Below are 14,667 nucleotides of genomic sequence, written 5' to 3'. Positions count from 1 at the left end.
TAGAAAACAGAGTGGGATTGATCCAATGAGAGGCAAATGGACAGATGTCCCAGTTTTCAGAAAAGTAGAAAAGGAGACATGCCAGTCCTGGCAAGTTTCTGGAATAAATTATTAACCAACTCTTTGCCCTTTGCACACAGGTATTAGTGATTTAATATGCGTCCTCTTATTCCTTTTCTGGTAGAGGTTGTAGGGTGGTCATTTAGGAAATGCCATTGGATCTCAGCACAGATCTTATGCTTTCGTGGAGTAAATACAGGATTGAGGTCTGGAGACCTAGATACTAATCTGGCTCCACCATTAGTAAGTTGAGTGACCACAGGCAAGTTCCTAAACTTCTCTGGCCCTCATTTATGAAAGATGGGACATGTTCTTTTAAGGCACTCTCATTTTTAATATCCATGATTCTACATTGTAATGAAAAATAGACTGACAGTCCAGAGGATGTAGCCCCAGTAGGGCAGCCACACCTCGTGGGCTGTTTAAGCAGTGTCTGCTGTCTTAAACTGACCAGAGAGAGGGCTTGGTCCCTGCTTTTGCCCTTTACATACATGTTTTAATGACTTAACCCCCAAATGATATGAAGCCTATGGCAAGGGGTCATAGAATAAGGATTTAAAATAAACCAGATGGACAGAGGGGGCTTAGGCTAAGAACCAGATGAAATTGATTGACATCAATATGTCTAAGTTATTTATGTCTAAGTTATTTTTAAAAATACCTACATGAGGCACAGGGTGCCTCAGTTGGTTAACATCTGACTCTTGATTTCAGCTCAGGTCACAATCTCACAGTTCATGAGATTGAGCCCTGCATCGGGCTCTGCACTGACAGCATGGAGACTGCTTGGATTCTCTCTCTCTCTCTCTCTCTCTCTCTCTCTCTCTCTCTCTCTCCCTCTCTCCCTCTCTCCTCCCGCTGCCTCCCCCCCCCCACTATTTCCCAAAATAAATAAATAAACTTACCAACAAATACCTATACACGTTCACAATAGGGAAGAGCTGGCTGAGAAGTAGATAATGGGATGAGGGTCCGAGTGTCTGAGACAACCACCATTCAAGCTGAAGTGATTCAGCTGTCATCTAGCTGCTAACAAAAGAGCTAGTGCAACTGTGGTCATATTTAACCATAAGGATCATGATAAAGAGGGACACGTGTTGCACCCTTACCTGGGCTTCCCACATTATCTCATTTCTGGGAAATGATAGTGTTAGAGGAACCCAGCCCCAGGAAGTGATCCTGCCATGGCCTCCTGTGCCATCAGATCTTGTGGTTGGTGTTATTTTTCAGTGTTGGAGGACATACAGAATAGGAGGGTGACAAACAACAGTCTGTGCAGAATGGGGCAACCAGGATGGGGAGAGTCTGAAAACCAAGGCCCACAGGAGGGGCTGAGAGAGTTGACAGTGTTCAGCCCAGAGGATGCACAACTTAATGGTGGAGCCCTTAGGACTTAGCCTCTGACTGCCTGCCTTCAAATCTATGTGCTTACATTTGTACGTTGTGTGACTTTGGGCAAGTTACTTAACCACTTGTTTGTCTCCATTTCCACACATATAAACGGGATAGCCAAGATTATTAAGGTAATACGTGAGATGTATACGAAAGCTTAACCTGGCATATGGCAGTGCTTAGTACGTATGAACAGTGATGGTGATGATTGTCATCTTGTATTTGACTGTCCCCATGGAGGAGAAAGGAGGGTCAATCTGTCTGGCTTTAGCAGGGAGAATAGGACCAATAGGTAGAAGCAGGAAGAGAATCTGGTTCAACATAACAAAGCAACCTTTCAAATAATCAGAATTTCCCAGCCAAGAAGTGAGTTTCTGATTACCAAAGAAGCTCACTGCATTCCATTTCATAGTTGGGGGACAAGCCATGGAGATGATAGGGTGCCATAAATTAGAGTTTTGAAGAAATCAGGAGGTAAGCAAATGTAAATGGCAACAAGCCAAGCCTTCCTGTTCCTCCTCTGTTGAGAAATCTCTGGAAGTTTAGATTTGTAGGTAACCTCAAAGACAGTGGATTTTTATTGCATACTTTGCATTTTTCCTGCCTCACAATAAGTAAGACAAAGACCTTGGGCTTTACAGTCAAATTCCCTAACTTTGAAGCCCTGCTTTTTTATATCATCAGCTGTACAACCTTGAATAACTTAGCTCACCTCTCTGGGTCTAGTTTTTTTTTCCTTCTGTAAATGAAGTAAACTACCTCCAATCCTGAGGAACAAAGATCAGAGCTAATATATTTCTTGCTGCATTGGTAAACAGTATGCCAAAAGTAGACTGATTATAGATATGTGAGACAGGCAGATTCAAGCCTTCTGGCCTTTTGTCCCTGGCGGGGGATGCGGGTGGTGGAGATTGGATAGAGAAACTCTGCTGCGTCAGCAAGCACATATGCCAAAATTGCACTTAAAATGCAGATACGGGAGACAGGCGAATTCTGAAAGGCTTCCAGATCTTTTTTCCTTTGTTATTGAAGTATGGTTGACACACAGTGTTACATTAGTTTCAGGTGTACAACATAGTGATTCAACAACTCTGTACCTTACGCTGTGTTCACCACAAACATAGCTACCATCTGTCACCATACAGTGCTATTACAATACCATTGACTGTATTCCCCATGCTGTATCTGAAAGCCTTCCAAGTCTTAAAGTCTTGTGCTTCTCACAGGGGGGATAAAAAGGGAGGGGGTGAGGTGAACTTCTCTGTCCTTTGTTGAAAATCTACTATGCATTAAGATTCTGGGCTCAGCGTCCCACCATATCTTCACAGTGGTTATGCAGAGACAGAATTGATGATAATGAGATGATAATGAGAACAGGTTTGCCGTTGTCTTGTGAATCATCCCTGAAGCGCCCCTAGATCTATGGAGGACCTCTGGGCCCTTCTAGTTCTCAGAGCCGACCAGGATCGCATCTCCCCCAGTCCACTACAGTGGCCAAAGCATTAGGGCTCGTCAGCTTTGCCCAGGATTCAGCATCTGACAGAGGCAGGCAGGTAGCTGAGGGCCTGTCACGCCCTTCACGAGAGCCCCCACCATACATGCTCATGTGCATACACACACACACACACACACACACACACACACACACACACACAGCCTTGGGTTGGGATACACTGAGAACACTAACAAGTGACCTTTTCTGTCTGTCCCTCAGTGTGACGGGGTTGGGGTAGACCTGAGCAACATCTTCCTTGAAGGCATTGCCATTCTCAACATTCCCAGCATGTACGGAGGCACCAATCTCTGGGGAGAAACCAAGAAGAACCGGGCTGTGATACGGGAAAGCAGGAAAGTCGTCACTGACCCCAAGGAACTGAAATTCTGCATCCAAGGTAAGCAAGGCATGAGGAAAATTGCTCTAGGTCAGTGTCCCAGTGAAAGGAGTATTCAGGTGGGCCTATTAGCAAACTGTATCAGGGCCAACAGCAGGCTCTAGAAGGTCCTACAGCCCAACAAGGACCCATTTGGGGCCATGCTGACTTATCCCTGTTGTTGCAAAATCTACCACCTAATTGAGAAGAGAAGATAACAATAAGGGATCCCTAAATGACAGTCAGTGATCAACCTGGGGATCTGTGAGGTCAGGAGTCAAATGCTGCTCTCTAGGTTACCCGTGTCCTCGCATAACTAAACCCAATGGTCACTTCTCAAACTTGATCTTACTTCACTCATCAACAGCATTTGACCCAATCTGTCCTTGTTCCTGATAATACTGTTCACTTGGCTTCCAGGATTCCACACCTTCCTGTTTTCCAGCTACCCCACTGGTTACCCCTTTTCAGTCTCTTTCTCTGATTCCCCATCTCTCTAACCTCTTGGTGCTGGCGGTCCACAGGCAAGGGACTCAACCCTCTTTTCTGTCTGTACTCAGTCTCTTGATGACCTCATCCAGGCGTGAGACTTTATTTAAATACCACGTGAGTGTCAGTGACTCAGCATATCTAAAACTGAACTCCTGATGTCCCTCCCACAAAACTTCTCCACCCAGAGACTTCTCCATTTCTGTTGATGTTAACTCCAGCCTGCCCATTGCTCGAGCGGAAACACTCAGCACCCTTTTATCTCACATCTCATATCTAGTCTATCAGAAAACCTGTCAGCTCTACTTTTAAAAAACATCCAGGGTCCCGTCGCTTCTCACCACTGCATTTCTGCCACCTTGATCTGAGCCACCATCCGCTGTCCCCTGGATCACTACAAATCCCCCTAACTGGATTCCTTGCTTCTACCCCGTCCCTGCAGAGTCTGTTCTCACTATTGCATCAGAGTACCCCTGGGAAAATATGTCAGATTATGCCATTCTCTGGCTCAAAATCCTGCAGTGGCTCAGAGCAAAAGCCAAAGATCTATATGTGGCCTAAAGGGCCCTAGATGGTCTGGCCTCATGTTACCTCAGCGACTTCATCTGCCACTACTCTCCCCCGTCAGCCCAGCCCCCCTGGCTCCTCTGACACAGCAGGTTGCTTCTATGGACTGACTGTTCTTTCTGACCAGAGCAACGGCATAGTATGCCTTAGAAGCCATCAGCTGGACCTTCCCCTATTAACCCACCAGGATATAGAACACACCTTTATCCCTACCCCTTACCAGCCATTTCCACCAATGAACCAGGTAGGAACTCAATCAGAGTACCTGGGCAGCTCTGAATCTTCTGTGGATTGGATGAATGGCCACCCTGATCCTCAGGGGTTCTCAATGGACTGGTGAGCTGAGGGAGGAAAGCCATGTGTGAAGGTGTTGACAGAGATACCACATCAAGAGCCAGGAGACTGGGTTCCAGTCCAAGTACTGGCACTAACCTATTTTTGGCATCTCAGCTTTCTTTGCTGTAAAACCAGCATCTCATGTAAAATTTTGGTAGCTAAATGAATGGGGTTGAACCAGATCATTGGTTCTTAGACCAGGCCTGCTTGTTGAAAATGAAGATGACTGGGCCCCAGCCCAGATCTACCCAATAGTCTCTGTGTTGGTTCCTGGGAATCTAAATTTGTAATGAGCACCCCAGACAACTCTGATGGGCTGCCAGATTTGAGAACCACTAACATAGACAAAGTATTCGTGGATCTGGGTCTGTGTTCTTTGATGTCCCAGGCTGCAAATGCTCAGATTGGATGTGATCTTACCATAGGAGACAAAACTTGGCTGACCAACAAAGGGAGGAGTTACTTGCTTATTTGGGACCCATCTGTTATACAATCAGATTGTTATATTCCAAGTCAAGGTCGTCAAGGGTTATCATCTCCACACCTCCACCCTTTGAGAGAGGACTCAGGAATTTTAATTTCTCCGTTGCTCTCCTAAGTCCCCTTTATTTTACCCAGTAAACTTTTCAATTTGTATAAATTATTAAACTGAATAATGTGTTCCTCCTTCCTCCCTTGGCAGGGGAAGTTGTGGGTGCTGGCAGAGGGTGGGGGAAGCACTGGAGGTTATAGAAAGTTTATGCAGACTTTCCCACCCTGGTGCTCGTACCCTAACTCCCACCCTGACAACCCGTTCCATTAGAACAGAATCGTGGGAGAATCCTCCCCTTACCCCCATCCACGGCATGGGGAGGCTCTTGCTGAGGACGTGTTCTGCTTAGGACTCAAAGATAAAACCCTTATCTTCTCCTTACATATATGATCGTGTATCTTCCCCTTTAAGCAAGGGTAATGTGTCTGCTGATTGCTCTTGACCATCATCTACTGGAACTCTCTTCCCCAAATCCCCTTTTCCCACCCCCAGAATGTGCTATCAGAGCTAAAACTGAAGCTACTTCCTGTTCTTTAGATGAAGACATAAGCTGATCAGAGCAGAGTCCAAAGGGGGGCCTGGCTTCTGGGCTTTACAGAGACAGCAGCATTGAGCTTCCTTTTGAAAGGGCCATGATCTCATTTACGTTGAGATGTTAAATGGGGGGAGGGGGCAGGAAGCTAAAGAGACAACCTATTTTAGTAGAAAAGCATCGGCCTGAGAGTCGAGAGACCTGGGTTCCAATCCATACTCTGCCTCTCACTAGTGTGTGACGTTGGGCAGGTCTTTCACTCTTGTGGGTTTCAGTTTGTTATCTGTAAAATAGGCAAGTGTGACAAGCACATAGACTCCTATAGATCATGGGTTCTTCACGGCTTTGCAAAATTAAGGAATGGACAGGTTGTGGTCTAGGTGGGCTCTTTGAGCAAAATTGTATGGCAGGTTCCTTTCATCTTTCAGTGTGTTTTGTTTCACATTTTATAGGCCAGCCACTGAGAAGGCAAGTATCTCTCTCTATAGGCTCTTCATTTGCTGGGATTCTTTACTCCTTGGCAATTTCATTGGGATTGGAGGTGAAGAAAAAGTCAGGAAAGCGCAATCAGAGGGAAGCAACTTATCTTAGGAGGTGTAAGAGGAAATGACAGTAGAAGAGGTTACTGTCAAACCTCTGTCATCACAGATCAGTCTTTCTCCTTAGAAAAATAATCCAAGAAATAAGGTCATTCAAGATGAGCATGGGATGAGTTCTATGAAAACATTGCATAGTTTAGAACACAATGAGTCCTGGGAAAATCACCAAGCTTGCAATTGAATGACTTGGGTTTACATTTAGGCTTTACACTTTCTGGTTTTATAAACCCAACTTCCTTGAGTCTCAGCTTCCTCATCTGTAAAATGGGCATAAAAATACCTAACTTGTCATGAGGATAATAGATGTGAAAGTGTCTGGAACATAGTAGGAGCTCTTAAAAAGAAATTCCCTCACCCTTAATCCTAGTTTATTCTGGAGCACACCAGTTGAATTTCTGATTTTGAAGTTCTTATCTTTAGCATTGCCATCTACCTTTACTATCACTAAAAAGGAGCAGAGCTCCTGCCAAAGTCCAGCCCAGCCTTTGTCCTAGCACATTAAACTTATACCATCAACTGTACTGGCATCTCCTAGACCTTTCATGTTCCAAGCATGGAGGCTGGCTGTTATTTCCTCTTTGTATCCCCACTGCTTGACCCAGTGTAGTTAGTCCAAAAAAAAAAAAAAAAAAAAAGTTGTTGGATAATAAGCAGTACATGGACATTGGTTCTTTTTAGTTTTTTTTTTTTAATTTTTTTTAACGTTTTATTTTTGAGACAGAGAGAGACACAGCATGAACGGGGGAGGGGCAGAGAGAGAGGGAGACACAGAATCGGAAGCAGGCTCCAGGCTCTGAGCCATCAGCCCAGAACCCGACGCGGGGCTCGAACTCGCGGACCGCGAGATGGTGACCTGAGCTGAAGTCGGACGCTTAACCGACTGAGCCACCCAGGCGCCCCTAGTTTTTATAACACCAATAAGAATAGTGACAGAGAGTCTCCTCCATTTGTCAAATCTTTCATTTTGGCTTGCAAATAGTCTTGCATATATTAGCTTATTGTGATCCTAACCAGAACCCATGAGTAAGGTTATACCCACTCCCCTCCACATCCCTATTTCATAGCTGGGGAAAAACAAGAGACCCAGAGAAGGGGTAGGACTTATACAATTTATGTTCAGTGGTAGCATCAGAACCAAGACCATGATTCCTAGCTAGCCCCAAATGGCTAGTGTCCAACCAGAAAATTTATCTGAGGTCCTACTGTGTGTATTGTACAAGCCAGGCACTGAGAAAACAGGAAATGTTTATATATGCCAGTCCAAGGAAAAGTTCCACATATACTTGTGGAAATTCTGCTCCTCCTTTAAGGCCTGTGTCAAAGGCTGCCTCTTTTCTGGTGGCACCTCTGGAAGTGAATCCAGCCTCTGAATTCCTAGAGCACTTAAGCTTTCTGTCTTGACAGTACACTGATTATGGGTTGCCTTCTCATTTCTTTCTCTTGCCAGTGCCTGGAAAATGGTGAGCATGTGGTCTTCATCTTTATGTTCCCTTCAAAGCCTAACATCCTACCTACCTGGCTCACATTGTTCTACAGAAATGCTTTTTGGAGGGAGGGAGTAGGGAAGAAGGGGAAGGAATCTTGCCTTTGGTCTGCTAGCACAGCGGGCAGTAGATTCTGGAGCTGGACAGGAACAGGCACTTAGTAGACAATCTTGGAGGGGAAAAAAAAGGAATGTATTTTAAAGAGTTATATGTGAGTATTTGTGAAGCTGAGAGTTTCATCTCATGATACCATTAGAAACTCAATTGATAAGTAAGATGCGCAAGCGATCTGCAAATAAGTAATTCAGATATATCTTGAGGACTTGGAGTCAGTGTAGGTAGGATAAGGGACTAAGCATTGAACTAGAAGTTGAAAGACCCAGGCCTTCCCACCATCAGCCATGTGACATTGGTTAAGTCATTTAACCTCTCCAAGCCTCCATTTCAATCCATACAAAGTGGCAACAATTACAATCTCTCTCCCTCAGCATTGTTTTGAGAGTTAAATGAGATCATCCACGTAGAGCATTTAGGAGAGTGCCTGGAACATGGTGAGCATTTGATCAATAGTAATCAGAATTATTGTTAAGTGATAAATGGAGGGTGATAAATATTTAGTATGTGATAAGAAAGGGGCCAGATTTAGAGCTTCACTCTATTAACCTCTGCTTCAGAAATGAGGTCTAGATTATCTTTCAATTACCTGTGGCTCTGACAACCTGTAACTCTAGGGTTATTTGTTGGCACTGTGCTTGAGTTCATATGGCTATTACTTCCAGTGTGGAAGTCACCCCTGAGTTGGCTCTCCAGTGAATCAAGATAAAGACAAGGGTGCCAAGTCTTGAATCCAGGTGAAGCACCAAGGGCATGACACAAAGCTGGATCAGTCCGTGCAAAGCCCTGGGGAGCTCCGCCATTGTTTCCCTCTAGCCCCACCCTATATACGAACAAGGGGACTTCCTACACATTTTCTCCCAATTCTTCACTGAGCTTCACGTCTGCCCCAATCCAACCTTTAGCCGTAAACCAGCAATAGCCTTCAGGCTGTATCACCCACACCTACACTCCTCTGTCTATCTGATATTAAAACAACATTTTTCTCAGTGATTTCTTAGTGCATCCCACTTGAACTGCACACAGGGTATCCTAGACAAGGTTCCAAATGGAGAGGGCAAATCTCCCCAGACTTTCACGTCAATTTTCCAGCAGTGGAGACAGGCTTTCTGTCATTTATTCAGCACACATTTACAAAGTACCTATCAAGTGCCAGGCACCAGGGAACAATGATGAGCAAAAACAGACACAGTCCCTATAGCCCTTAGGGAGTATGGGAGCCAGGCCTCAATAAAATAATCCACAGGCACGTGATTAGGATCCGAGATAAATGCCAAGAAGGAGAGTCACATGTCTACCCCGAACCCCAGGGAGACCAGCCAGCCAGTGTAGCTCATGGATATGCCTCATTCAAACCAACTGAGCAGGCAACACACAGGCCCCCTCCTGGAAAATGCCTCATCATAGATCTGCCCAGATGCAGAGGTCTTGCCTGGGAAGGGTCACTTTGGTTGCCCCTACTACTTTACAGGCACACATCGTTCTCTCTGCCTCCACGCTGTGCCCGTGTAGATTTTCACTGATGTGTGGACCATCCCCTAAATCTCAAAGTGATGGCATGGGCCGCCAGCCAGCCATCTCAGACTCACATTCCCAGGTAAGGAGCCGGAGCTCAGATGAGCCAAGAAAATAATTGTGAGCTTGTGAGTTCTTTGTTTCTCAGCACGTCCTTTTCACTTATATGAAACCATGACAGAAAGTGACCTGTGGGGTTCAGGAGCTGTCCAGAGTTGGAGGTTCCCAATTTTCCAATTTGGTGGAGCTCTGACCAGAAAGATAGTGATAACGAGCAGTAGTCAGCCACTTACCGCTCACTGGGGTTAAGAGAAAGTAGAAATGTTTCCAGCAAGTGTGCATTTCACAGAGGTCTTTCTGGCTAAGGTCTCTCCTGGGGGCTGAGGTAGAGCAAGGCGAGTTATCCCTAAAGAGCCGGGGGTACTTGGGTGTGTAGTGGGACTTCCCTCGGCGCTGGGAAGTAACCATGGCAACATACATGTCATTCCTCTTAACCCGTTGCAGGCCTACAGAGAAACTCTGCTTTGCCTTTCACAGGAAACTACAGCATTGTCCTTCAGTCCTTCAGGTGCCCACATCGGAATCAATATGCCCCAAATGAGGCGTTATCTTCTCCCTCTTTATACACCCTTCCATCTCTCTGAAAGCCTGCTGCCCCCTGTCCACGTTCCTTGCCTTGTTAATGGCATCACCCGTGGCCCAAGCTGGAGACCCAGAGTCACGCATTTCTCTTCACGGCTGACTGTGGAACTCCCCTACAATTCTCTCCTTACATGGTGTCTGCCACCCGACCGTGAGCTCTTCAGCTCCAGATGTCGCAATTCCTTCTACATTCTTGTGCCTGACACAGTCTCTGAGACCTCAAAAGGTCTTAGTTAATATTAGTTGACCAGAAGCACCCAGGGTCAGGGGCACCTGGAGTGGTGAGTTAGTGTTTGAGTTGATCTCTCAGCAAAGTGGAATTTGTGTGTGTGGTGGGTGCTAGGGCACGATGTTCCAGGGCCCCTGTGCCAGCATCAGCCTGTACCGGAGGCTGGGTGGGGGGGGGGGGGTCCACCTCCCAATCCTCGCTCTTCCCTTCTCCAGGCGCCTGTCTGTTCCCCGCTGACCCTATATGAGGTGTGGCTCTCAGGGCACCTGGCAGGGCTGTCTGGGGGATCTGCGGGGTGGACCAGGTATGCTTTTTTGCAGCTTCCAAATGAAGGCCACACAGCCTAGTTCTCAGAAGCCCGTTTCTATAGAAACTAGAATGTTTTCCATGTAGCATTGAAATCCCAGAATCCCAGGTCTCTTAGAAATCTAGAGATCATTGTGCCCTCTAGATAAGGAAAGTGAGGACCAGCAAGGTAAAGTGGCTTGCCCTTGGCCAAACCCATACTGAAGTGCAGGTCCTTTAGCTCACACGGGCCAGTTCCCAGTACACTAGAGCAGGGATCGGCAAACTTTTCCTGTAAAGGGTCACATAGTAACTATTAAAATAGTTAGGCTTTGTGGGCCATAAGGTCTCTGATGCAACTATCTGACTCTGTCCACTTAGTGTGAAAGCAGCCATGGACAATACACAAATGAATGGACGTGGCCGTGCTGCAATACAACTTTATTTACACAAACAAGCAGCGGGCTGGATTTGCCCAATTTCTGCACTAGAACCTCATATGGTCCACAACCAGCAGCAAGGGCATCACCCGACAGTGTCAGAAATGTAGACTCTCGGGTCCTAGGCCAGACCTGCTGGAGCCGAATCTGGGTTCCCACAAGAACCTTTGGTGATCATGTGTGTATCGAAGTTTGAGAAGCACTGCACTGGTGAGCCTGGTGGCTCCCCCCTAAGAATGCCAAGAAGAAAACTTATGGATTAGGAAAATGAGACCCAGAGAGATTAATGGACCTGCCCAATGGGTCACACAAATTGGTGGATCTGGAACTAGAGCCCAAGTCCTAGTCTTTCAAGGTGGAATTCTTTCTGCACACACCAGAGTACCTGCCCCAGCCCCCTCATTTCTGGCTGTCCCTGACCCAACTAAATTCACTGGAAATTAAATAAAACCAACCCTTTATTCTTCTTCAGCTGACTTCTGAATCAAGAGGGCTCTGACTCCAGCTGTGTCTCCTCCTCTTCCCCACCCCATCCCCAACCAAGACCTGGGAGGGGTTGGCAAGATAGAATGTGCCTCTGGAGGCTGCCTCATCATCTCTAGGATGGGGGAAACTTGTTCACACAGGGTCAAGCTGCAGTCAAACTTCTACTTAATTCCTGCCTTAGGAAGTTTGCTGCTCAAAACAGAACCACAGAGCCGTTGAACCTTTCATTTTTCACATGCAGAGGAAACTTCTAGACTAGAAGGCCTAGACTACCTTATATTTTTTCCTCTTCTGTTTGCCCCATCTTGGCCCACACACCAGACCCTGTTTCTCTGTAGCAGCTTTTTAGCCATTTAATATCAGGTGTCTCCTAAGACCCAGCCTACAGCAGAACTCCATGCTGGCCACACATTCCACACAGCCTGAACATTGGTGCTCTTGATCCGTTCCTAATTTGGGTACGAAGTGTTTCATATCCTCAATTTATCGATAAATACGTACTGAGGTGTTATTTACTGAGCACTTACTTATGGGGTTGCATATTTAATTACAGATCTTCCTGGACTTACGACAGGGTTTCATCCTAGTAATCCCATTGTAAACTGAAAATACTGTAAGTTCAAAATGCGTTTACGACACCTAACCTACCTAACCCACATCGCAGCATAGCCTACCTTAAACGTGCTTAGAACACTTACATTACCCTACAGCTGGGCAAAACCATCTCACACAAAGCCTATTTTATAATGAAGTGTGACCCATCTCTTGTAATGTAATGAATCCTGTACTGAAACTGAAAACCAGAATGGCTCTTTGGGTATGGAAGGGTCGTCATGTATCAGTTGTGTACCCTGTGATCGTGTGGCTGGCTGGGAGCTGTGGTTTGCTGCCCCTGCCCAGCATCATGAGACAGCATGGTACCTCATATCACTGGCCTGGGATTCAAAATTTGAGGTATGGTTTCTACTGAATGTATGGCTTTTGCGTCTCTATAAAGTCAAAAAAATTGCAAGTCAGACATCATCTGTATTTAATCCACTTTACGGCTGAGGACACTGAGGTTAATGGGGATAAGCGGCCCAAGAAAGGTGTACATGATAGAGCCTGGATTCAAACCTGCCTTCAAGTACTGTCAGTGTTCCAGGTGCTGTGGAAGATGCAACCAAGAGTGGGATGTGTCCTGACCTCCAGTAGTTCACAGTCTACCTACAGGAGATCTATGCAGAACCGTAGTGTTAACACTGGTATGATAGGCAAGCGCCATGGAGTGGCAGAAACAGTATCATACGAGTGTGGGAGGCAAGAAAAAAAAAGGCTTTCCTTAGGAACTTGATCCCCAGCTGCCAGTACTGTGCCATGCATCTAGGAGGTGATCGGGAAATATCTGATGTAAGAATAAGTGGATGCATGAATGAATGAATGAATGAGCAAGGTGCGATGTGTGTGTGCTGATACTTGAAGCTGGCAAGGATTTGAAAAGACGGTGAGGGAGAAGAGGGGAAGGCGGGCGGGGAGCACTAGCGTGTAGAGGTAGCACAAGGGAAGGCCAGAGAGATAGAGACCCTGGACTAATGTGCCACAGAATTGGTTCATGATCCTCGAATAATAGGAAGAGAGGAAGAGGTGACGGGGTGTAAGCCCGGAGCAATAGGATGGGAGAGTAGTATGCAGTTTGGGTTAGGGGACAAGAAAGGGGACTGGTGGCAGGAGACCTGTTCAGAGGCTAATGCATGATGCAGGCTTACAGCTCTCAGGTCCGGAACCGGGAGGCTGTGGCCCAAAGGAAGAAGGAACAAAAGCCAACAGGAGTAGGGGTCAGACAGAAGGGGCGCTGCCACGTGCGTGGTTCCTCCCTCCCCACAAACCAGCCAACAGGATCCCAGCTTCTGCCCACACACCCCGCCCTCTCCCGTCAGCCTCCACAGCAGACCGCCGCCCCCCCCCCCCAACACATTCACAGAATGGACGCCTGACACTGGAACCTGTGTCTTTTCCACCTCCCGCACACTCGATCTGTTTTCAGGCCGATTTGCCCCATACTTGTTAAGCATCTATTTGAATTTAACACTAGATGTGAGAAATACTTTATACTCCTCATCTCATCTTAATCCCTTACAACACTCTTGAGAAACACTTTATAATTAGAAAAATGAGGCTCACGGAGGTCAATTGACCTGTCCAAGGCCACACTGATTTATGGATCTGGGACTAGAGCCAAGTCCTAGTATTCCAAACATGGCATTCTCTCCATATACACCACAATACCCTCCCCCACCCCCCCCCCACCCCCCCCACCCCACCCCCCGTTTCTGGCCAATCCTGACCCAACAACCAGAAAAAGTCTCTCTGATCACAACTCTCTGCTTTTGCTTTTCTGGGGCAGGTGGGTGGTGTGCTTATCTCTCTGAGCTGTGATTAGCGTGGTGGGTGTAGATGTCTGCAACGTACCTTGTATGTGTCATGCGTGAGAATCAGGTTTGAGTTGAACTGGAAAATCTCACCACTAATTGATTGATTTCATTACATCCACTGTACCTGGAGCTTCTCAAGCTCCATGAGCAAAGTAAAGCCAGACAATACACCAACAATTACCAACAACATACCAACAATAGCATTTGACATTCAAGCCGAGAAAGTCATCATTCCATTTAATAAGATTGTGCAGCCAAGAAGTCTTCCCTGAGAGGAGCCAAGAAGAGGCTCACCCCCTCCATGCTCACTTCCCTGCCCTCAGAAACCCTGTCACTCTAAGGTATTTTGTCTCTGCCTTGAGTTCTTTATTCAGAGCTTATTTTTGGAGTCAAACAAGCCTTGGTTTGAATTCCAGCTGTACCACACGCCAGCTTTGTGACGTTAGGCAAGCTTCTCAACCCCACTGAGCCTCAGGAGTTTTTTATGTCGAGATAATAGTTGCTATCTAACAGAGTTGCCGTGAGGGTTAAAAGCATAACCTTTGTAAAGCTCTAGGCCTGCCTGGCCTAGAGTCTGTGCTCAGTAATGGTCATTTTCTTCATGACTTCATTGGGACCACCAGGTCAAGATTCCCTGTACCTCCACTGCCTCCCAGGCCTTAAAAGACCTTCTCACTCTTGGT

General features: G+C 46.4%; 1 protein-coding gene across 11 annotated transcripts in view; it reads left to right on the top strand.

The window, feature by feature from the left end:
- DGKG (diacylglycerol kinase gamma) overlaps nt 1–14,667 on the top strand; it is a 216,274-nt gene that overhangs the window by 165,003 nt on the left and 36,604 nt on the right. For all 11 annotated transcript variants that reach the window (XR_015240176.1, XR_015240177.1, XR_015240173.1 and 8 more), the window contains one exon: nt 3,167–3,344. Coding sequence is in view for 1 of the 11 variants with exons in the window: in XM_025913893.2 (XP_025769678.1) it covers nt 3,167–3,344 (178 nt within the window). In the remaining 10 variants the exon portion in view is untranslated. The remainder of the gene's footprint in view (nt 1–3,166; nt 3,345–14,667) is intronic.

Source organism: Puma concolor, chromosome C2, assembly GCF_028749965.1.
Source record: "Puma concolor isolate L17-30 chromosome C2, mPumCon1.1.hap2, whole genome shotgun sequence".
In the NCBI taxonomy this organism is placed as follows: Eukaryota; Metazoa; Chordata; class Mammalia; order Carnivora; family Felidae; genus Puma; species Puma concolor.
This window is presented reverse-complemented; position numbering and strand designations above follow the sequence as displayed.